The 24,312-nt window shown below is 36.9% G+C and overlaps 2 protein-coding genes across 5 annotated transcripts; one reads left to right on the forward strand and one right to left on the reverse strand.

The window, feature by feature from the left end:
• Window positions 1–1,733: 1,733 nt before the first annotated feature.
• LOC123503867 (ankyrin-1-like) lies at window positions 1,734–13,583 on the reverse strand. Of its 4 annotated transcripts, none has more exons than XM_045254005.1 (4): window positions 13,063–13,583; window positions 5,712–5,901; window positions 3,936–4,127; window positions 1,734–3,534 (listed from the first exon to the last, which is right to left on the reverse strand). In XM_045254005.1, the coding sequence occupies exons 2-4, from the start codon at window positions 5,890–5,892 to the stop codon at window positions 2,759–2,761; spliced, it is 1,149 nt and encodes a 382-aa protein (XP_045109940.1). In that variant the 5' UTR covers window positions 5,893–5,901; window positions 13,063–13,583; the 3' UTR covers window positions 1,734–2,758. The 4 variants fall into 4 exon arrangements, with proteins under 4 accessions (XP_045109940.1, XP_045109941.1, XP_045109939.1 ...); XM_045254006.1 differs by lacking the exon at window positions 13,063–13,583 and adding an exon at window positions 11,111–11,211; XM_045254004.1 differs by lacking the exon at window positions 13,063–13,583 and adding an exon at window positions 8,180–8,417.
• A 344-nt stretch (window positions 13,584–13,927) lies between these two features.
• Window positions 13,928–23,680, forward strand: LOC123503865 (signal transducing adapter molecule 1-like). Its single transcript, XM_045254002.1, has 11 exons — window positions 13,928–14,085; window positions 15,230–15,390; window positions 15,763–15,876; window positions 16,289–16,426; window positions 16,829–17,135; window positions 17,338–17,454; window positions 17,886–18,080; window positions 18,242–18,360; window positions 18,495–18,617; window positions 18,954–19,192; window positions 19,431–23,680. The coding sequence occupies exons 1-11, from the start codon at window positions 14,043–14,045 to the stop codon at window positions 19,606–19,608; spliced, it is 1,734 nt and encodes a 577-aa protein (XP_045109937.1). The 5' UTR covers window positions 13,928–14,042; the 3' UTR covers window positions 19,609–23,680.
• The last annotated feature ends 632 nt before the right edge of the window (window positions 23,681–24,312 follow it).

Raw genomic sequence — 24,312 nt, forward strand, 5'->3', positions numbered from 1 at the left:
ATGAGAGGAAGAAGAAAGCCTTGTGCAGCAAGGTTGCGGGGGGGGGAGGCATGCAGTTAGCAAGATCAGTAGAGCAATTAACATGAAAATAGCGGTAAAAGATAGAAAGAGATGCAACATTTCGGCAATGAGAAAGAGGCTGAAGACAGTCAGTCAAAGGAAGGGAGTTGATGAGACAAAAAGCTTTTGATTCCACCCTATCTAATAAAGCTGCATGAGTGGAATCCCCCCAAAAATGCAAAGAGTACTCCATATAAGGATGGATAAGGCCCCTGTAAAGAGTTGGCAGTTGGAGGGACAAGAAAAACTGGCGGAGGTGCTGCAGAATTTCTAACTTCAATGAAGCTGTTTTAGCAAGAGATGAGATGTGAAGTTTCCAGTTAAGATTATGACTGAGGATATTCAGTGTGGAAGAGGGAGACAGTTCAGTGTCATTGAAAAAGAAAGGATAGTTGTCTGGAAGGTTTGTCAAGTTGATTGATGGAAAAATTGAGTTTTTGAGGCATTGAAAACAACTAAGTTTTCTCTGCCCCAATCAGAAATCTTAGAAAGAACAGAAGTCAGATGTTCTGTGATATCCCTACGTGATCCGTTGACTTCATAAAGGGTTGGTCATCTCTGAAAGGATATGGAAAGATGTAGGGTCTTATCATTAGCATAGGAGTGGATAGGGCAAGAAATTTGGTTAAGGTCATTAATGAATAATACGTAGAAAGAGAGTAGGTGATAGGACAGAACCCTGAGGAACACCACTGTTAATAGATTTAGGAGAAGAGCAGTGGCCATCTACCACGGCTGCAATAGAACGGTCGGAAAGGAAACTTGAGATAAAGTTGCACAGAGAAGGATAAAAACTGTAGGAGGGCAGCTTTGAAATAAAAGTTTTGTGCCAGACTCTATCAAAAGCTTTTGATATGTCTAACGCGCGCGACAGCAAAAGTTTCACTGAAATCTCTAAAGGAGGATGACCAAGACTCGGTAAGGAAAGCCAGAAGCGACCTTGACAGAAGCCATACTGGCGGTCGGATAGAAGATCGTGAAGTGGCAGATGTTTGAGAATCCTACTATTGAGGATTGATTCAAAAACTTTAGACAAGCAAGAGATTAAAGCTATAGGATGGTAGTTAGAGGGATTAGAAGTCACCTTTTTTTAGGAACAGGCTGAATGTAGGCAAACTTCCAGCAAGAAGGAAAGGTAGAAGTCGATAGACATAGTTGAGAATGGCCAGGCAAGGTGCAAGCACAGAAGCACAGTTTTTGAGAACGATAAGAGGGACCCCATTAGGTCCATAAGCCTTACAAGGGTTTAGGCCAGTGAGGGCATGGAAAACATCATTACGAAGAACTTTAATTGTACGTATGAAATAGTTAAAGGGAGGAGAGGGAGGAACAAGCCCAGAATTATCCAAGGTGGAGTTGTTAGCAAAGGTTTGAGAGAAGACTTCAGCTTTAGAAACAGATGAGATGGCAGTAGTGCCATCAGGATGAAATAGAGGAGGGAAAGATGAAATAAAGTTGTTGGAGATGCTTTTGGCCAGATGCCTGAAGTCACAAGGGGAGTTGGAGTTTGAAAGTTTCTGACATTTTCGGTTTATGAAAAAGTATGATTCTGGGCAGAGATATAAACTGCATGAGACTCAGGAGATGGAAGGCTCAAGTACCTAGGTATCTACTAAGTATAAAAAGATATTAAACATAATAGAAGGATAATATGTAAATGAAATGCAAACCAAATAAATTATAAATTATTGAAGATACAAGGCATTGATGAGTTATGATACATTCATTCTATGAGTAACATATATGATGGAGGTAGGATTCAATGTGATACTGAATAAAAAGCAAATTTCAGTGACCTTAAGTTATGGCACACTTACATAAATATCCACTGACAATATACAGGTACACATTTAGAAGTTAACAAAAATTGTAACCTGAAAAACATGACTATAAGTAGTATAGTGCACTGCACATTCCCTTGCCAGTATCTTTGTTTATTCAATGACAAGTGATCTTCAAGTGGAGAAAAGAATTGCTAATACTTAGCATCTACAAACTGCAACAGTACTCTCTCTCTCTCTCTCTCTCACTTGGAAGTAGTACTAGTATAAAGATGACTACACATTTATGTACTAGTACTTCTACATGGGGGCAATATTTTCCTTTCTTTGGAATGACACTTTGCATGTGCATGTGGTAGAATCACACTATCCTCTTTGAAACATTATCAACTCTCATTATTATTTCTATTTATTCATCTTTCTATCATCAGCAACATATTGATTCAATGAAATGCCAATGCCTCCCTGATAATTACAAAGTTTTGTGAGTGAGCGCACCATGCTGGCTTGGGACATTTAGACAGTGTTAGCAGGTTGCATATACCTATTCCTTTCTAAGTGAACAGAGACTAGCATCAACAATTCAATCTCAAACTTGTAGGTTCAATCACACTGCACTTAGATTATGTGATATCATTAGATCCTGCTGAAAATCAACATTTATATATACTAGATTACAGTAATATTAAGATGTTTAAAATGAACTGCTCTATGTATATGCAGGAAATACAGTAATGCCCATATTTTGTTACCAATGTAAGTATATATAACCTACTTACAGTATTCAAGTTTTTTTATCTGGTTTTAAAGACTGCACTTTGATATATGTAATTACTATGTAATATCCTTGAGAAAGTTCAGATCTATAATTTTGTAAATATAATAATTCTCAAGAACAATATACAGTATGAAATTACTCAAATGCTGATTGACTGAAAAGTAAGAAATTCCCGCCAAACAGATGGCAAGGTAGCTTTTTCTATGGTTTGAAGAGCAGCAGGCCCAAGATGAACTGTGATGGCTCGTCGACAAAGTCCTGAGAGCTGTGGTGGTTGCCGTGTTGCTTCCTCTAGTAACGTACGAATGCCCATATTGTGTATGTCACCCTCTACAACACCACCCTGTATTAACCGTTTAGTGCGAGCTCCTCCTGCCAACAGCAGGGCAACAGCACCTAAGTTTTCATCCCTGGCAGCTGATACTAATGGGCTATGTCCCAGATGGTCTTCAGTGTTGGTGTCAGCCCCTGCAGTGAGAAGCAGTTGCAGGAGCTTAAGACGATGCTCCAAGACAGCAATATGCAGAGATGTGTGCCCTAGAGAACCTTGGGTGTTTAAAGCAACTTTGGTGGTAACTTCTAGGATGGCTCTTAGAACATCTTCTGCATCATGGCGCCCACTGCGAACAACAATGTGCAATGGTGTTTCCATGCCACTGTTTGCAACACTGACAGCCCCAGGGAAAGTTTTAGATAGTTTTCGCACAGTAGAAGCCGTAACACCACTCACATCAACAGCGTAATGAAGCGCTGTATTACCGTGTATGTCCATCTCTGTGGGACATGCTTGGGCTGCTAACAATAGTTCAACAATTTCAGAATTAGCTGAAGAAACAGCATAGTGCAATGGTGAACGACCATCTTCATCAGTAACATTGACATTTGCTCCATGGGTGAGTAACATTTCTGTTATGACTGTAAAAGAGAAAAATATGCATTTAATTAAACTTGGTATTTTTGTAAGACATTACTCATAAAATTTGTTTCAGGATGTAAAACTAAGCCACAACTATCGTCACCATGAAATAACTGCTTACATCATTTTTCAACTTTTTGAAAAAAAAAAAAACATTAATTATTTTCTTAACTTTGATATCAATAACATCAATATTTATGGTGAATTTTAGACCACTCATACTTAACAAATAATTCAGGGAAGTATGCTAATTGGTGCACCACATCAGGAAGAACTCAATTAAGCAAAAAAACATATTATAAAAAAAATAGTTAAGTAAATAATTTATGAAGTTGACAATTTGAAGAATATTACAGCATTTTCAGATTTTGTTGGATGATCAAAACTTTATTATTTTTACCTTGATTGCCTCTCATAGCTGCTAGGTGGAGTGGAGTACGGTTTTGGTGACTACGGGCATTCACATTTGCACGAGCCTTCAGGAGAAGACCAACAAGGTTAGGGTAGCCATGTGTACAAGCAAGATGAAGTGGAGTTAGGCCTACAGAATCTCCTTGATTGATGCTAACTCCTAACTCCACCAGGAGCTGAACTGTAAATAAGTGTCACATTAGTGCATCAGTGGGATATCTTTTTTATGAAACTGTTTTTTTTTTTTCCCTGAATGTGTTACCGATAAACAAGGCTTACATTATAATACAGCTTTCCATCACTACAGAATGTGTTGTCATGACAAAGAAGTAATTTCTTATTTCTTTATTTAATTGCATTGGTTGCATACAACCTACATGAAAAAAAAAAAAAAAAATCAAGATTACGTATTTAGATACATCAAGACCAGGACTGAGACTCAAATATAAGACTTCTTAAGAGATCAGACCAGATTTAAGACAAACTTTGTTCGCTCTGGTGCTGGCTAATTTTGAGGTATGTTGACTTCAAATATAAGTATGAAATGTGTGTGTGTGTGTGTGTGTGTGTGTGTGTGTGTGTAATTCACCTTGGTCTCCTACTGGTCACCCCAGCCAGTCTTCCCCATTACGGACCGAGCTCAGAGCACATAGACTGATCTTTGGGTAGGACTGAGATCACATCACTCACAACACACACCGGGAAAGCGAGGCCACAACCCCTCGAGTTACATCCCGTACCTATTTACTCCTAGGTGAACAGGGGCCACACATTAAGAGGCTTGTCCATTTTGCCTCGCCGCTTACCGGGGCTTGAACCCGGCCCTCTCGATTGTGAGTCGAGCATGTTAACCACTACACTATGAGGTGTGTGCATGTGTAAATTAATATATATATATATATATATATATATATATATATATATATATATATATATATATATATATATATATATATATATATATATATATATATATATATATATATATATATATATATATATATATATATATATATATATATATATATATATATATATATATATATATATATATATATATATATATATATATATATATATATATATATATATATATATATATATATATATATATATATATATATATATATATATATATATATATATATATATATATATATATATATATATATATATATATATATATATATATATATATATATATATATATATATATATATATATATATATATATATATATATATATATATATATATATATATATATATATATATATATATATATATATATATATATATATATATATATATATATCTCTCTATATCTCTCTCTCTCTCTCTCTCTCTCTCTCTCTCTCTCTCTCTCTCTCTATATATATATATATATATATATATATATATATATATATATATATATATATAATTCTCTCTCTCTCTCTCTCTCTCTCTATATATATATATATATATATATATATATATATATATATATATATATATATATATATATATATATATATATATATATATATATATATATATATATATAGAGAGAGAGAGAGAGAGAGAGAGAGAGAGAGAGAGAGAGAGAGAGAGAGAGAGAGAGAGAGAGAGAGAGAGAGAGATTAAATTTTTTGACCATCCATTATCTCTTCTGCAAAATACAAAATATCCAATGTTTCTCTTTATATTCCAGTTTCCCATAATGCATTTTTTTTTTTTCGATTTCATAACCTTCATTAGAAAACAACCTTTACAGATTAGCTTACCCATATCAGAGGCATTGTTTTCCACACACAGACAGAGGGCTGGCCGCTTCTGTGAGTTTATAGAGAAGCGTGTGTCTGTGTCAACACCAGCCTGAAACAACTGATGTGCTCGAGGGACGTCATTATTTTTAATCGCCACCAGCAGCTGGGAGTTGAGGGTCCAAGGCCGTAGTGCTTTCATCGTTCACACCTGATCAAGGAAGTAAGTTATAATTAACATTATACCAATGTTTTATTCATATCGACTGTGAATAAACAAAATTTTAATGTCTATTCAGCAACTGACCATACCCATCCCATTAAGCAAGTACTAGAATATACTGAAATTAAAACACACTGACACATTGTTTTCAGCAACCAACTTGTGTTATGATCCTTACCGCGTATTGCGTAAGATACACCCCCCACACACACACCACAGACACTTTTTCTTCTCTGCAATTATCCACGTCGCTAGATCTTGTGACTAGTATTCTTAATTTCTGTGTTAATGACAGGTCAAATAAATGTTGTGTTTCTGGTCATGTACGTAAAAACAGGGTATCTCTAATGGGGAAAGAACATGATGATGTCATGATATTTAAGAGGTAAGAAGAGAACACGCACAGGTGTAATATCAAGAGCAGTAAAACGCGTGTAAACAATACATTTTATAATACCGTCGCTTGTAATGTATTGTGTACCAGCGGGGATTTATATCGGATCAAGAGTGTATTTCGCAAATATACTACTGCGACACTGCCCTCCTCCACGAGTAGAAACAGACGGCGATGCCAATGTTTAACAATGAGCAGTGGCCAGTGAGCACTAGCTTTGAGAGCACGCGGGCACAGCAAGCTAGGGCTTGAAAGATGTTTGAACTTTGAAATCACTTATATGGAACACGCAACACTGTTTATGTTGTATGATCGTTATATTTACAATGAGAATTTTTTTTGACTGAAAACAAAAGCAGATTAAAAACAAATCAGAAGTTTAGTCGTTTAGTGACTTTAATGTATGGACAATGAGTGTGAGGAATCACAATTTTGCGTTACTGTATAGTTATGACAGTATCCTAGAAGAATTTTGGATAAATAATCTGCATCTGCGATCAAGAAGAGTTGCAGAATAACAAAGGCTTGTTTATAAGGAGCAGTTCTCGAACATACCAACAGGTTTGACAATGAAGTTTGCTGATGAATTCCGAGTTCCAATTAGACTGCCACTATTCACAAGTGTGAAGGAGAATGACAAACAATATGAGACAGAATTTGATTTATGTGTTGAAGAGAGGGCAGTAGCACGACTAAGTTTACTTAGTCTCAGCAGTGCCAAGTGAGCTGGCAGAACAAAAGATACCTAATAAATCATAAGGTAATGAGATGCAAATTATCCAGTTTAGAATTAGGTGACAATCAAAGGAATGAAAAATGAGAAAAGAGAAGATTGCACGAGGAATGGGCTGTGGGTCTGAAAAGACAAAGAGAAAAGCCACGTGCCTCATGCCCCTATTGGTTGAAGTTCATTAGCTAAGAGAAACTCGTAAAGGATGTTTTGGAAGCTTCGGCCACACTTGCAACAATTTTAATGTTGAGTTCACAAAAGCTAGGTGTTCCTACGTGGCCTTTGTTACGTAACACGGAGAGGCTGCAGCATTCACATCTCCTGCCTCGAGGTAATAAAGTTGTCTGGGGTCTGGGCGTAACTGACAAACAAATCCCCGACCACAGGTTCGTTATGTAAGATAACAAGCTAAGATGTGTTTGTGTTGCCCATAGCGTTGCAAAGCTTTGAAAGCTTTGAGTAAAATGCAACAAAGTAACCACGACCATTCTGGACAGAATTATCAAGTGACATCAAGAACAGCGTAAATGTCTACCAAAGTGAAACAAAATGCAGGACGGCTAAAAGGCAAGACACCCGTGTTGTTTATGAGATAAAGGTGAATGACCACACCAGCCACGCCACAAGGTCACCACGAAATTTTATGAACCGACGTTTGAACCAACTTTTAACGTTCGTTACCCTCAAAATTGCATGCTTCTTAATTATATTCATGGTTTAAGTTACAAAATGAAGTAATTATCAACTAAATAAGAGAAACTTTTTTTTTTTCATTTTTACCACCAAATATCGGACTCGTTCATAAACACAATGGGGATTTGCAAAACAATGAATCAGCGCGGGCAAATCGAATAGGAAAAGAAAACAGGGCGAGCAAAAAAGGGTAAAATAAAGATGAAGTGGTGTTCTCATGATCCACTGCAGGCAACACATACTGTAGCGACACAACACTAATGTAAAGTAAGCTATTCGCGTCTTAAAAAAAGAGCCCTCTTAGCTTTAAATCTACATTTATTGAGTGCGAGATGCTAACTGATGTTGTAAGCAAGGCAAAGAATGATCTGTGTATGCGTCCTCAGTCAACGCGTATATCTGAATACAATTGTGAGAAAAGAAACATGGTATATTTCCTCAGAACATACCTTAGGCCACTTCACAGTCACAGTAGTGATAATCAGCGTATGCCTATTGAGAGGTCACTGGTCAGCTGTTCTTCAAATGTTGTAAAGAGCAGTTGGTCAGGCTGTGGTAAGCGAACACGAGAGCCACAACAGGAACCTCTCTCGGCTGGATAGATACTGATCCTTTTGCGGGCGAACCCAGCAGAGTCCTGCTGGAACCTTATCCCCCCTCAACTCTCCTCTCCTCCCCTCGCCTACTCTAAGTCTGTTTCTTGGAGTTTTCTCGGAAATCCCACCTGGAACTGACTCATTTCACGACCACAGTATGTATGTATAGTCATGAGTTGTCACACTTAAAAAGATCGGGATTTAAACGGGGTCCTCTTCTCTTGCTTCAGTGTGTGTGTGTGTGTGTGTGTGTGTGTGTGTGTGTGTGTGTGTGTGTGTGTGTGTGTGTGTGTGTCGCCAGCAGTTTTTCCTTCAAATGTTTATGAAAATAGCTAGTTATATCATGTTTTTCTTTTCCTGTATACTGTTTGATATTTTTATACAGCACAATTCATATCCTTGGTTACTGCGCCAAACACTCACTGTTGAGGTTGGCGGAAAACCCACACGGTCAAAAAGTATTTATTCTTAGCATGTGCTTACTTAATTGTCAGTTTTTTTTTTTTCTTTTCCTGCCATTTAGAGAAGCTGATGAGCCTAATCAGGACATCACTATTCATTTGCTTTCAAACGACAAACACATTACAACATATAAGAAGAAAACAATATCAAGAACTTATAGGTGTATGGCTAGAGTAAACTTTTCAAGAAATACTATCAGAATTATAAATAACATTTAATTAAAGAATACCAGTAGCCACCGCGGAAGAACATTATACACGTTAGCCTTGAAAATTACGGATAAATAGAGGAAGACTTCCCAGACCATAATTCCCCGAAGGGCTGCGGCTGCGTCAGGCGTGGCGAGCCGCGTGATGTGCAGCTTAGAAAAGGGCTAGGTGAAGCGTCCCCTCCCCCCCCTCCCCCAAACACCGTCCTGTCCCACCACAGCAAAAAGTGGTTCAACCCACCACCACAACGCCACTTCCCAAACAGTCTGGGGAATGTGTAGGGGAATGGCTCTCCAATATCCGGTATTTATTTTCCTAAACAGCATGACGAAACAATATCGCTATTTCTTTTTTCCTTTTTTTTGGGGGAAACAGTTTTTATAAGACAACTACAGGTGCATACCTATTTCATAACGTGATGGGAACACACACACACACACACTGTGTGCCTGGTCTCAGGCCTATCCGAAGATCGGAAATAAATGAGCTCTGAGCTCGTTCCGTAGGGTAACGTCTGGCTGTCTCGTCAGAGACTGCAGCAGATCAAACAGTGAAACACACACACACACACACACACACACACACACACACACACACACACACACACACACACACACACACGTCCAAAAGATATGTTACAACACAGGCCGAACATGAAGATAGACGGTAGTAAATACTGTAATGCCGTCGAAATCCACGTTTATAATCTCCGTTCATGGGAAAACCATTTAGACGCCCTCTCCTCACGTTAAAGCTGTTCACCTCGCATAAACCTGAGATGTAACGTTGCAACACGGTAACGTGCAAAATAGGTCCCGCCATAAACATTCCCTTAATTTCACTTCATCTCCACTTCATCAGTATCTGAATGAATCTGAATTTGTATTGACCAATTAGTGTTGTTCTGTAGTCAGTCAAATGGATTAGGATATAAGTGGACCACGTCAATTGGAAATACAATTTTTACGTGTGATGCAACCAATGCAATACTAAGGTTCCACCATATTCTATTGTACATTAATTTTAATCTTAGGACAATTTTCAAATAATTTGCTTTCTGTAATAAATTATTTATGTATATTATTATTACACACTATTTTGAATGAAAAGGGAAGAAAATGATCTAAATAAATGCAAGTGCAGATAGGACATTGCTCTCTTTCTCGTTTTAGCATAATGAAAGAAGATGTTTCATAATCAAAGATGGGATGATACGCCACATCTCATCCATCACTCTAGTAGTCTTGTTTACCAGCTTCGTTTCTGCCCAGGTTTATTTCACAGACAACAGCAATACATTTCATCAGTCGGCAGCAAATCACTATGCAAATACTGATAATGCCTAAATATATCAATGATCTGTGAAGGAGAAAGTAGTGCGCGTTTAGCACACACGTGGGACAAAAAAAAAAAAGAAAAAATATATATTACGCACTTTTTTTTTCTTTCGCGATGTAGTGACTCTAGTTAAATTTTATCCCTTAGAACAGTACTGGTTTTCTTAAGACTTCGCGCGGCAAGACAATATTAACGACACCTTCTGGAACACGTTTGAATCAGAATCTCGTGAGCTAACACCTGCGTCGTGGATGCACGTGGATCAACCTGCTCCTACTGCGTCTCCTACAATGGGTGTGGGCGTGGCGCTGCTGCATGGGATTACTGAGGGTGCATGGCGAGTGACGACACCACCACCGCCTCCACCACCATCCCAAACACATACTTTTATTACAATCATGTTTCAAGGCAAGATTGTGACTCATACATTGAACACAGCTCTCTCTCTCTCTCTCTCTCTCTCTCTCTCTCTCTGTGTGTGTGTGTGTGTGTGTGTGTCAAAGGTTGTTGAGAGAGAGAGAGAGAGAGAGAGAGAGAGAGAGAGAAATCTTACAAGCACCAAACGTGACTAGTTACGTCAGTAACAACACATTATCCATGTCCCTCTGCTCCACTTCTCTCTCTCTCTCTCTCTCTCTTAACAATATCATTATTACAAGGGCATATCGATCTTCATTCAAACGAAATAACGTATCAAGGCTGCACGAAGACTGACCACGAAACGATTTCAATCTCTTAATAAATAAAAGACGTAGTTCAGTGATGCGATGCTGACCTTCAGATCCCTTCCAGCCAACCAGCTATCAGCCAAACGCACACACGTCCCCAACCCACCAAACTCCTACTGGTTCTCATCACCTTGTCCTCGCCTCACTCTCGCTTGCTTACACACACACACACACACACACACACATCGGCGTGCTGTTTATAACTTATGCAGTGTCTGAAGAAAAACTAGTGGCTACTTGATGCCCGTCAGAAATAGGAAAATGTTTACTTATTGCGTTCCACTTCTTAGAATGAATTTCCAGTTCCTAGATTACTGTGAACACACACACACACACACACACACACACACACACACACACACACACACACACACACATGTGGTCTCAGTCCTATACGAAGATCGGTCTATGAGCTCTGAGCTCGCTCCTTAATGGGAAAGACTGGCTGGGTGACCAGCAGACGACCGAGGTGAATTACACACACACACACACACACACACACACACACACACACTGAGACTCGTATACGCGCGAACAGATAATTATTATTTTTTTAATAGGCGAGATCATCAGAAAAAAATATATCAAAGATGTGCGAAAATATCTCGCCTCGTATTCAAAACTTTATGAACCTTGCTGCTAATAAGCTAAACATGCTGAGAATGTTTCACTGGGGTTTCGCTCCAACCTGTTATGTCTATGGGCAGTGTAACATGTCTGTGTGCCACCACCTCTTGTACTCACTGCCAGAATAATACAAATGAATAAGATGAAAATGCAACTATTGCAGGAATGAAGTAGGCAACGAGGCAGACAAACAGGGTTGGAGTCTGGATGCAAGGCCACTGCGCCATCAGGCATCAGCTGTCTTCACGGCCAAGGCCATACCTTCACTCTGACCAGCATGGTATTATCATGGTGAAAGTCTGATTTAATTATTTATTTGCCTCATATTAAACTGACAATGAATCTTCATATATATATATATATATATATATATATATATATATATATATATATATATATATATATATATATATATATATATATATATATATATATATATATATATATATATATATATATATATATATATATATATATATATATATATATATATATATATATATATATATATATATATATATATATATATATATATATATATATATATATATATATATATATATATATATATATATATATATATATATATATATATATATATATATATATATATATATATATATATATATATGTTTGTATAGCCAGGAGGATATTTTCTTGTAGGCAGACGAGGTTGAAAGCTATAGAGCATTCTCCTTTGTTTAACTTTTGTGTCGGTTGCTATGTGCGCACTGTTTTTCTGTCTTTAAAGACAGAAAACAGTACGGCACATAGCAACTGCACACAAAAAGTTAAACAAAGGAGAATGCTCTATAGCTTTCAACCTCGCCTGCCTACAAGAATATATATATATATATATATATATATATATATATATATATATATATATATATATATATATATATATATATATATATATATATATATATATATATATATATATATATATATATATATGCTAGATGGTGTAGGCAATGAGTATTCAGTTTGATGATATAATCAATTGATCATCAAAAGAAGGTCCAGTAAATTGTTGAATTTTGGAGCTTCAAACACTGAACTGATGTGTTCTTCAATTTATTTATATTTAGAGACCGAATCAAGCACCTCGTTCATCCATCAGTTTTACAGCTAGAAGGGAGCTGCTGAGACTTGCCTCACACAAGGGTGACCTCAAGATGTATTAGACTAATACATCTTGGGTGACCTAACCTAACTGATACTAAAAGTGATCCTTAAGAACTAAACAAGAGGTACACACATATGACAAAAGAATACGGTAAATGATACATTTGAAACAACCCAACAAGACTGCATTTACTCTATTACATCTGTCTGCTACGGTTAATTACATCATCACAACGTGACTCACCTCACTCCTTTCCTAATTATATTTTCTGAGATCCCTTTTCCTTTGTTTTGCAGAGCTCACTCTTCTCTACGGCGAGCTTGTAAGTAGGGGGAAATCAGTAACTTTACCTGGGACAAATAAAACAAAAAGGGCACCTTGAGGGAAGAAAGCAAGCAAAAATACCCTTGTAACCAAGCGTCCACCGCCCACTTCACACTGACCACTCTTAAATGTTACTGCCAGAAAACTTATGGAGAGTCATGCTTACTACTTTTAAACCCTGGAAGCATTTTAATTTTACAATGAAATTAATCCATTTTTTCTAAAACTAGTCAGAATGATACAGCCTCACGAAGAAATTAAATAAAATATTCCAAACTGAGCCATGTCGTTTACTGTTTTTGTTTACAAATGTCAGCTGATGTGAATTTGGCTTCAAAGATCAATTGTGCCCATATTTTTTACCCTATTTGCAATTTGATATTGATCAGTGTTCTATAAGTAAATAAAGTAAGGAAAGTAGCAGGTGTACTATCAAAGAGAATACATGTTAGCTCACACTACAACTGATGAAACACTATTGTTTTTTTTTTTTTTTTAATATTAGATATATAGCATTCTATAATATGTTTTTTCCCTTTCTAAAGATGTGTAGGATGACTAATTGTCACCTACCTATGATGATGTCAGCTTTCATTTCCGCCTATATTATTTATATGTAGTGTGGATATCGTGCGGTGTGATGCCCGCATCGTCCTAATGCACGGAATAAAGATATAGAAATAAATCACTTTCGTTTTGAATAAAAAAAATATATATATCACTATTTTATTACAACTAAAGTCCTCCACATATCTATGAATGTTTCATATCGTGTGTGTCCCCAAGTTACGTGTGGTGTGTGGCTAGGTGGTGTGTGGCGGGCAGGGAATCGGACGCGTCCCGCAGCGAGTCACTTGACATCAACAAACTGAAGACAGCTCAGGACTTATTTCTCAAAAATGGGGATATTTTCTGCCTCCTCGCCCTTCGACCAGTATATAGGTGGGTCTCTAGTCACTAGCACATGTGTGTATGATGGTGATGTTTTCTGGCCAGTTAGATTGTCATTATACATTTGTCTAGATCTTCTTTTCCTCGATTTGTTGTAAAGTATTCTGTAGTAACATGTAGTACCTTTGTGTGGTGACTCACACTACACACCACCAATCAGGCAGAACATTTAGGCAGCCACGTGAACAGCAGCACGGCAGTGTGGGCAAGGAAGACCAGGCCAGCTTGGAATGATCCTCTAGTGTACTTCATCGTCTTGGTTTTCATGGCTTTGTTTGTTGAAACTTTCTGATGCAACTTACAAATTCAATATCAACAGATCTACAGCCCTCCATTCTCAGCGTGGCATTGTTGTATGATTTTTCTTGGATCCACATTCATTAGATTGTATTAGTCTTACCATTAATGAATTTACTATGCTATATTACTATTGTGATCAGGGAGCTGCCATGGTACAATGGGACCAAGTGCTTTGGGGGCCAAGGGATCCTCATGGGCATGGATTGGAATTCTTGCCACTGTCGGAGGGTAGGAAGGGCATCCACTCGGGCTAATGGTTCCCAAAATGCTAAAACCATTCCCTCTGTCTGAAGGCACCATCCGAATCCTAATAATGTTGGGAAACTAGATATAAAACATTGATTACTTGATGTTGAGAGGTCCCTACCTCTTAGCCATGGAGGTCCACTACTGCTTCCTGTCATTTTTTTTTTTTTTTTTTACTATTGCATCAGTCTTTTAGTTCTTGATAAAACTGTTATTTCTGCTAGTTTTCAACATGTTTTTAACAAATTCATGAATTTTCTACAGTGCATATCACTGTCTTTTAATTTCTCCAACCCCTATCCCTTCAGAAAGCACTGTTTTGTGATATAAATGAAAAAGCAGATTAATACCAGACTGAAAATTGCAGGTGAATGAGGAAGAAATGGTAGAATGCATTGACAAGCTCACCAAGCTTATTTCCTGTTTTCTATTTTGGGATGTTTATGATTAATTTTAGTGTTGTGTCATTTGATTTTAAAATATTACATGGCTTATTCCAACTTAAGACACGCTAAATAACAGAGTGGGGTGTTGATGGGCCCTTGTATTATGTATTTATGTGTTTGTAAACCTGCATAACCATTTCCAGAACGGGCAACAAGTGAGAAGAACACTGGAGATGACTGGGGACAGATCATGGATATATGTGACAAAGTGAAGGAGAGCAACACAGGGCCTAAAGATTGTCTCAAGTCCTTAGTAAAAAGATTGAACTCAGAAAACCCGAGGATTGTCTTGCAGGCTGTAACAGTGAGTCATGTCTTCAAGTTGCAGATTGCAGTAACACATTTCACTTTTGTATGATATCATTTTAAGAGATAACTTAAGCTTGGTTAATACAACTGTATTATTACTGATAACAGTATTTGATTGAAGTCCACAGGATGGTAGAATTTAGAATAAGAACCTATGATTTAAAAGGCACAATAGAAACAAATTCTGTTTGAAGATAAAGGCTATGTCCTTTTTTTTTTTTTTTTTTATTTTTTTATTTTATGAAACTGATTGAGTTTGAGAACCAAGGCTTTACTGTATTAACATTTTTGTAGTAGTAAAAGTAGTAGTTTTGGATAAGAACACTGTAACAATTGACTTGGCGGCTACTAGCAAGTCCCTTTGCAGCTCCTGGATGCTTGCATCAACAACTGTGGTCGCAAGTTTCTCCTTGAGGTTGCCAGCAGAGAGTTTGAGCAAGAACTTAGGAAACTCATCACAAACACACGTGTCCACCACAAAGTAAGAATGATTACTTCAATTAATGGATTGATTAATTAAGTTTTTTTTTTTTTTTTTTTTTTTTTTCTTTCATAATTTATGTATTTAAATCTAATGAATAGTATTACTGTGTGTGTGATGTTTTAATGATATTTACCTTATCTAAAGTTAACTACTATTAATTGCTGACATGTAATTTTTGAGTGAAAAAAAAAAGTCTGGAAAATTATCTTAGGTTTCCTTGATATTCTTGATATATTTCTGTAATATTCTGTATCTCAGTTTTGTATAGTATCATGATAATGTTGCAATACCAGTAAATCACAGGATTTGAAATTTTACTGTGTGCTGTAAATAGATCTACTTAGTTGTCTTTCTATTTGTGTGATTTCTTTCTTTTGTACTTTATTTAATGAGATTCTTCATGTCTTAGGTCTCTGAGAGACTACGTGAATGTCTAAAAAAGTGGGCTGAGGTAGAGTTTAAGGGTGACCCCCAGCTAAGCCTCATTCCAGCCCTATATACCAAGCTGAAGCAAGATGGATATGACTTCAATGTACAGTCTGATTCAGTAAGAAACCTATTGCCTATCTTTCCATATTGACTGTAAATTGTACTAATTTATGAAAATTTCATTCTCTCACTCCACATGAAATGATAAATTAGTCAGCACAGCATTCTTGTTGAGTTCATTTTCAAAGTTTATACTATTTGTAGATCTGTTAGAAATACTTCCAGAAATTTCTGTTATTGTTTGAACTTGAATTAAGAAGAAATATAAATGGATTAACTTTGAGATAAATTGAATCTTTAACAGTTCATCAAGAAAGTGAGCATAATAGTTATACTATTCATATATGTAAGTGCAGAACTTGGAATAAAATTGTTTATCATTCCAAGAGGTAGAGATGAATTTAAGAGATGCCTTGCTTGTTTGAATAGAGATTTATTCATTTGATTTCTTTAACTCCAGCCCAAGAAAACCACAACCAAGTACAGTACAGATCCAAATGTGGTGAACAACAAACAAGAGGAAGATGACATTGCCCGTGCCATTCAGCTGTCCTTGCAGGAGTCAGGGGGTAATGGCTCTTCTACATCTCAGTCATCCCGCTCCTCCAATCTCTACTCCCTAGCCTCAGCTGCCCTCACCAGTGATAGTGCCACATTGTCTGCCTCTTCCTCCTCTCCTCCAGCCAAGGAACCACAGAAGGCACGCGCACTTTATGACTTTGAGGCAGCAGAGGACAATGAACTCACATTCAAGGCTGGAGAAATAGGTACAGTTTAATATATTTTTAAGAGTGGTGTTTTTTCCAGCTTTAATGTAGTGATTGAAGTGATACTCAAAGCCATTTTAACAATATCATATCCAGAAGTCACCCTCAGATTTATGCTGTATTTCCTCTCTTTACTTCCCTTTGGCAAGCCTTCAAGTTTCATTTCTCATGTGGATCGGGGACTCATTGTACATCCCAACAGTGGTGGTGCAGGACAGCAGTGACCCCAACTGGTGGAAGGGAACCAACCATCGAGGTGAAGGACTATTTCCAGCCAACTTTGTCACCCTGGATCTCAATGCAGAGACTGACCAGCCACGTAAGAAAGATTGATAGGATGAGTACCACTAAGATGGATATACTGGACTATTTCTTTCATATGCATGCTGATTGATATGGTGCTATTTGAAGTAGTGTACACAAAGGTCTCCTTGCATGTGAGGGATGTGATCCTTTTTGATAACGTTTATGCAAAAATGCATAACGTAAATACATTTTCACTTATGAAGATGGTGAAGACCTGAATGCATTCTAGATGGTTTCATAATTATGTTGTATCTGTTAGATATACTTCTCTTTGAAATAGGATTGCATTCCAGTCTCTAAAGCAGTAAAGTAAACAAGCAAGCTCATTACCTCTTATGAGCAACTTAAAACAGATCTGCATGGTGTATGAACAGAAGCAGAATGAAGGCTGAATACACATCCTATCTTTAACAACCATCATATCTTTTCCCTTGCTTATTGCAGGATCTGAAAGTGGGAAGAGGGTTTCCTTCTCTGAGTGTGTAGAAGTGACAGAAGTGGAAGGGGCAGGTGGAGCAGAACAGGTGGAGGTGACAGGGGAGGTTGATGAAGAGAAGATAGATAATCTGCTTCATGTCTTGCATGAAGCTGATCCAACAGGAGAGAGACCAGATCCACCACAACTTGCCATTCTTGAGGGTGACTTGATTTTCTTGTTTTAGAGTCTTATAACTGCTTCTTGTGACAGAGATCCATTTATTATGCTTAATAGAGCTGACAGATTCTGGTATGAAAGTCATCATCATTATCCTCCTTTATAAATTCTTCCTTCATGCTTTCATTCATTTAAATCCAAACAGAGCAAGTTAATGCCATGGCCCCAACAATTGATGCTGAATTGGAGCAGATTGACCGCAAGCATGCTCAGCTGGCCCGGATCAGCACTGATCTTGTGGATGCACTTGGTCTTTATCATCAGGTAAGTCAAACACACACTTACCAGCCTGAAATTTTGATGATTATTAGATGGCTTCTATATAGCAAATGAAATATGAAAATATAGCAGTAGGAGTGAGAGTAATGAAGTACCCTCCTTTTGTTCCTGTGATACAGCTGATGCGTGACATGCCATCCACAATGAGCAGCTACTATCCCATCCCCAAGAACCCTGTGGGTGCTCCTGGACAGATGCCAGCCTATGGAATCTCACCAACCCCAGGCATGCCACCACATCAGGTAAGAGAAGAACTTAGTGGCATTTCCATGGGGAAAGTATTATATTTACAGGAGATCCATGGTGGCTCATAATACAAGTATGGATTATTTATCAAGTCATAGGTCATTTTGAAACTGGAGTTTACTATTGTTTTCTACTTGACAGCCTTATTTTGTTTCCCTTGATAATCACATTGTGCATCTGCTTTAGTATAATAGCTGCTGTGTATGAAAGATGCTACTTTTAACCAAATAATTTCTATTCATGTATCTTTTTATGTACTTTCCTGTATGTATATTGAATTAAGAGACTGCTACTGCAACAGAGGAACAGTGAAGTACTTTACCATTCTACAGATGTATGGTGCTCCTGGACAGTTTCCACCATACATGATCCCTCCACCCCCTGGTGCCCCAGTAGGTCCTGGTCACTTCCCCAATATGCCCACCTCCAGCACTGCAGGACCCACAATGCCACCACCACCTCAGACACACTCCATGCCTGTGTCCACCCAGCCTATGCCTGGCCCTCAACCACCAATCACTCAGCCTGTTGTCTCCCAGGCACCAGAGTTCCAGCCAATGCCTCCAAACAAGTAAGGACTCTCTCTCTCTCTCTCTCTCTCTCTCTCTCTCTCTCTCTCTCTCTCTCTCTCTCTCTCTCTCTCTCTCTCTCTCTCTCTCCAACCTTTGTGTTGGGATGTGTAGAATGTGATACTTGCACATTTGTTTTGGTGAAAGCATCAGAATCACTCCCAATTACTAGCATTCATTTATTGACATTTCTCTCAAATGATTTTTTGATAAAGCATTACAGTGAACAATATTTTTCAGTCTTGATGGTTCTGGGGGCAACATGATGCCAGGCTATGGCCACTTCCCTGCTAACAATCAGTATGGTCCACCCCCTGCAACTCAGCCCAGTGGTGCCCCTACTGACCAGTCAAATGGTCCCCCAAATTCCTTTCCAGCCTACTCCCAGCCACAAACAGTGCAACAACCTCTTCTATAAACCATTTTAGCAAAATTAGACCAGTTATATATGTGTTAAAAGTCTAATGGTTTGATAGTCCTTCAGCTATATAATATATGGATTATTCTTTTACTCAGTAATTTTACAGATTTGTACTGCTTAATCTAGTGTCTAATTGCAGGCTTCTTGATGGTTACTGTATGTGAACAATTGTAAAGTGCCCTCGTTCTCTGCTCTTAGGAAAAGGAGGTGAGTGAGGAGGACTGATAGGAAATGGTTGGACCTTTGCAGTCTCAAAATATGAAATTTCAGCTACTTGTAATTTACTAAAGAGTGTCTTTCCCTTACCTTAACCCTAAGTGACCAGTTTATTAAGAAAGATGCTTACAAGTCATATTTGCTTCACAGTCAGCTCCCACCTGGAAGTTGACAGTGCCATAACAAATCTTTTAAATTTATGGTGAACATCATCAGACTGGCAAGTTTTTTACATTTACATAGGCTAAAAGTAAGTAGTTATGCATTTCCTTATGAATGTTATATCCAAAGAATGTATGTAGAATTCAAATGCGTTTATGAAAATAAACTTTAAGACGTTAAGAGCAACTCACAAGTAAACACATTCCTTTCAGTTTTGTTGCTTGACTCCCATTGGTTGTGTGAGTAATGCTTCATAAAGAAGTAAATAGAATAAAGTAGAAAAAAAAATCCTTAGTAATACTTTAGCTGCACCAAAAGCTGATATTTTTGCAATGAAACTATGTTTAGTTATGGGTAGAAAGGTTGGAAGGTATAGAGCATCAATAGCAAGTGAAAAAATTACAGTATACGCTCCTACAAAAGTGCAGGACTCTGGCAAATTGTTCTCCTGCGCAGTGATGTTGATTGCATTGTTCTGCATCCTGCTCCATTGGGGTTCTGGTATTCAATGGAGTGACTTTTACAGAGGCTAACTAGGGCTGTGCATAAACCATAGGTATCATTGGCTTAAAGATTTTTAATGTTGAATTAGCCTCTTGACATAAATAAGAGTTAAACTTTCATATGTATGGGCAGCTTTTGGATATCAGAGTGAACACATCCTTTGTCATGGTCTTTTGATTGCCTGGCAAGTAGATTGTACATACAGAGTTTTATTTATTTCACATGTACATAAAAGTGTATAGGAATAACTGAACATTTGTAAATTTCAGATGATGTTCTCAAGTAAAATTCTTCTTTGATACATGTTCTCTTTTGTGTATTGATGTATATGCAGTGTGCTATCACTTTAGTAAGAATGCTAATGAGGGTAAGATGTAATTTACACACCTGTTGCCTCCACAAGAGTGCAACTTGTGGTTATGTGAATAGTGAAACCACCCTTGTAATACTGTCCTCCATTGTTCAAGCTTTGAGATACTCTGGTGGTGTGTTAATGTGGAATTGACCAACATTATTTGGTGTGTGTGTGTGTGTGTGTGTGCGTGTGCGCAGAAGATTTATTGAAAGCTATTGGAAGCCATGCCTTATATATGTGGATCATCCATTTTTAAAATGTCAGTGTCATCTGGGAGCCTTAGTTTCCAGTGGAAGGGTTGAAAAAGTTAATTGAACTTTGACATTTTTCATCCATGAACCACACCACTAGTTAGATTCAGTGTGGCACCACATCCTCATCACCCTACAGTGATAGTGATCTAGCTTCCACATAACTTCACATCCTTGTATCCTCAATTTTTGTATATGTACCTCATAATCATTTTCATCATAATGGTCCTTCTCTTGTCTCATCTCCCATATCAGTGACACAGCCTCTGATCATTTTTTTTTAAACTCGTTATATCTTCCATTCTTCATGTTTATTGAGCATCAGGAGTTTTTTCAATAAGATTATTCAATTCAATTTTGTTATTTTCCTCTTTCTTCTCTTAATAGAGAATTGATTATAGAATGTGACCAAAACCAATTAGATTTAGCATTTCCTATGCTTTTTGTTCACAAGAATTATTTGACGACTGATTAAGCTTAGCTGCTAATAGCATGTTTATTTTCAGTGATTGTTTTCATATCTGAGTATATCACAGTTTACAATAATATGCTGCTCTTGAATTTCAACCATCTGTGTTAATTCTTAATAATGTATTAACTACATCCATTTTTCCAGACTAAATTGTTTCTTCTGTTGCTCCATCTGTTACATGCCTGCCATTCTTAAATATTTCCTGTTGGTTGAGTGCTGAGATACTGCCCTGCAGCTGGTCATTTCAAATGGGAGGCATGTCTGATATGTAGTCTCTAATTGCAAGCACACCTCCTTACAAGTGCTGATAATGCATTGGTTTGTAGCATACCGCTGCTTTGCTTGAAGCAGTACAACTTAATGTTTATACTTATTATCCTTTGAATATGTCTTGCAGCTGTTGATATCACTTACATTTTATTCAGCGATATGATGGCAGTAAAATTGTATTGTTTGTTATGGCAACTGTCTCACAGCATCAGTATGTCTGGTCACTGGCACACTGAGTGAAGTAAAAATCTGAGACAAAGAATAAATAAAAATATGAAAATGGGAGTAGGCATCATTGGATATACAAGCTTGTGAAACAGATATATTGCTCCCAAAGATAACCTACCTTGCTCCCACCTCAAATTGTCTAATGTCTCAAAGAGGTGTTGCTGCATTGCCAGTCTTCCAGGGCACTACAGCCTCAGAACTGGCCTACTGATGTAACCCTACTGATTTGGCCATTACCCAAAAAAAGCTGTTGCACATCAGATGATGATGATAATGGTTATTATTATTATTATTATTATTGTTATTATTATTATTATTATTATTATTATTATTATTATTATTATTATTATTATTATTATTATTATTATCTTTTGCTTTTGGTGAGGTATCTCTTGGTGATATCTTGGGTAATTCTTTAACTGAGGATTAAATTTATTATTGTTATGAAAGTAATGTGTATTGTGGTAAGCATATCATTGTTGCTGCTATTATTATTATTATTATTATTATTATTATTATTATTATTATTATTATTATTATTATTATTATTATTACTATTATTACTATTATTTTTTTATTATACTAATTATGTTGATAACCATAATTGCATATTATGATTTCTATCTTCACTAAATTACATATATTACATATTATCATAACATTGGGTGATTTCCAAGAAAACTAACAGTTCATTATTCTTTAGATGGGTTATATAATTACCTGTTTAACCTGTAAATGAAATATACATATTGTAGATATAGCATTATTGGTATGAACTTAGTCATTCAGTTTGTAACAACTCTATTGATATAATGGGAATTGCAATGATCTTTAATTGGAGATGTTTTTTTGTAATGGGTGTACATTAGTGGTAGACAAAATTCCTAAAGGTATTTTGGGTCTCACTTGAGGTCACATGAGAAATGTATGGTGTGGGCGATACTAATAATTAATCCATGAAAGAAAGATTGACTTGTGGTATTGATATATTATATTTGCTGATTTATAATCAATAAAAGTTCATGTACATTTTTAGCTTGCTTTTTGAAGTCATGCTTAGAATTCAACTTATTTTGTCATTTATTTTTATTTGCATGTAATTCTGTTAGTGTCCTGTAGTTGCTTCTTTTTGTCATCACAACTAGTCACCTGCAACAAGAGTGGATTCCATCTCTGTGCCTTTTGGTTTGAAAAGTTGTGTTATCAACTTTACTTTGGTTAGCATGAATTATCTTTTCAAGCTTTATTAGAGAGAGAGAGAGAGAGAGAGTGTGTGTGTGTGTGTGTGGTGCACTAGTTTATAGCAACAGTTAGTTGTGCAGAGGAAGCATCTGGGTGTTGTGTGTCAAGTGAGTCACAGCATCAAAACTGTGTATTTGTTTGCCAATGCCACTAACTGTACTTTGTGAAGATACTTTTGTGTTGAATGTGTTGTTTCCTCATAGCAAGCAGGTGGCCTTTGGTTCTGACTGGCCTGCTTTTCTCTTGTTGGACTCACATAAGTTACCATTTATTGCATCATTTCATGTTTGATTTTATTCTTCTTATCCTTTTATGCTACAGGGAAAGACAAACTATGTTTTTGTTGAAGCATTATAAGATTTCATGTGATTTGTTCTTCATTGTTACCCTGAAGTAAACTTTAGTTAGCATTTGTCTTCTTTATAATATGAGTTCCTCTTGCAAAAGTAAGAATTTCATGCTTGAAGGAGGAACACTCTCTCTCTCTCTCTCTCTCTCTCTCTCTCTCTCTCTCTCTCTCTCTCTCTCTCTCTCTCTCTCTCTCTCTCTCTCTCTCTCTCTCTCTCTTTTAATTTAAACAAAGTAAACATACAGAGTGATTAACATCTACATTACATAGATATTTGTTAATACAATTGGCTAAAGAAATCAGTATTATTGGTTTCTATCTAAAATTAATTTAACATATAATATTCTCTCTCTCTCTCTCTCTCTCTCTCTCTCTCTCTCTCTCTCTCTCTCTCTCTCTCTCTCTCTCTCTCTCTCTCTCTCTCTCTCATCAAAGCACCAGGCCAGAGTTTGGCTGCAGGGCAGAGTGCCTGTTGGGGATGTGATTTAATTAGTTGCTGACAAATCTCATGCCTAAATGGCCTAACATTGATCTTTGTTTGATTTATTAGCCTTTTGTTATTGTTATTTAGCTCTTCTGATATATATATATATATATATATATATATATATATATATATATATATATATATATATATATACACACACTTATA

Source organism: Portunus trituberculatus, chromosome 14 (assembly GCF_017591435.1).
Source record: "Portunus trituberculatus isolate SZX2019 chromosome 14, ASM1759143v1, whole genome shotgun sequence".
NCBI classification, from domain to species: Eukaryota; Metazoa; Arthropoda; class Malacostraca; order Decapoda; family Portunidae; genus Portunus; species Portunus trituberculatus.

Excerpts from the sequence above, each read along its gene's own strand:
- LOC123503867 (XM_045254005.1), bottom strand. The coding sequence starts at position 5,892 with ATGAAAGCACTACGGCCTTGGACCCTCAACTCCCAGCTGCTGGTGGCG. Across the intron at positions 4,128-5,711 it reads AAACAATGCCTCTGATATGG|TTCAGCTCCTGGTGGAGTTA; the intron begins GTAAGCTAATCT and ends ACTTATTTACAG. Across the intron at positions 3,535-3,935 it reads AGCTATGAGAGGCAATCAAG|TCATAACAGAAATGTTACTC; the intron begins GTAAAAATAATA and ends TCTCTTTTACAG.
- LOC123503865 (XM_045254002.1), top strand. The coding sequence starts at position 14,043 with ATGGGGATATTTTCTGCCTCCTCGCCCTTCGACCAGTATATAG. Across the intron at positions 16,427-16,828 it reads TCAATGTACAGTCTGATTCA|CCCAAGAAAACCACAACCAA; the intron begins GTAAGAAACCTA and ends CTTTAACTCCAG. Across the intron at positions 18,618-18,953 it reads CAGGCATGCCACCACATCAG|ATGTATGGTGCTCCTGGACA; the intron begins GTAAGAGAAGAA and ends ACCATTCTACAG.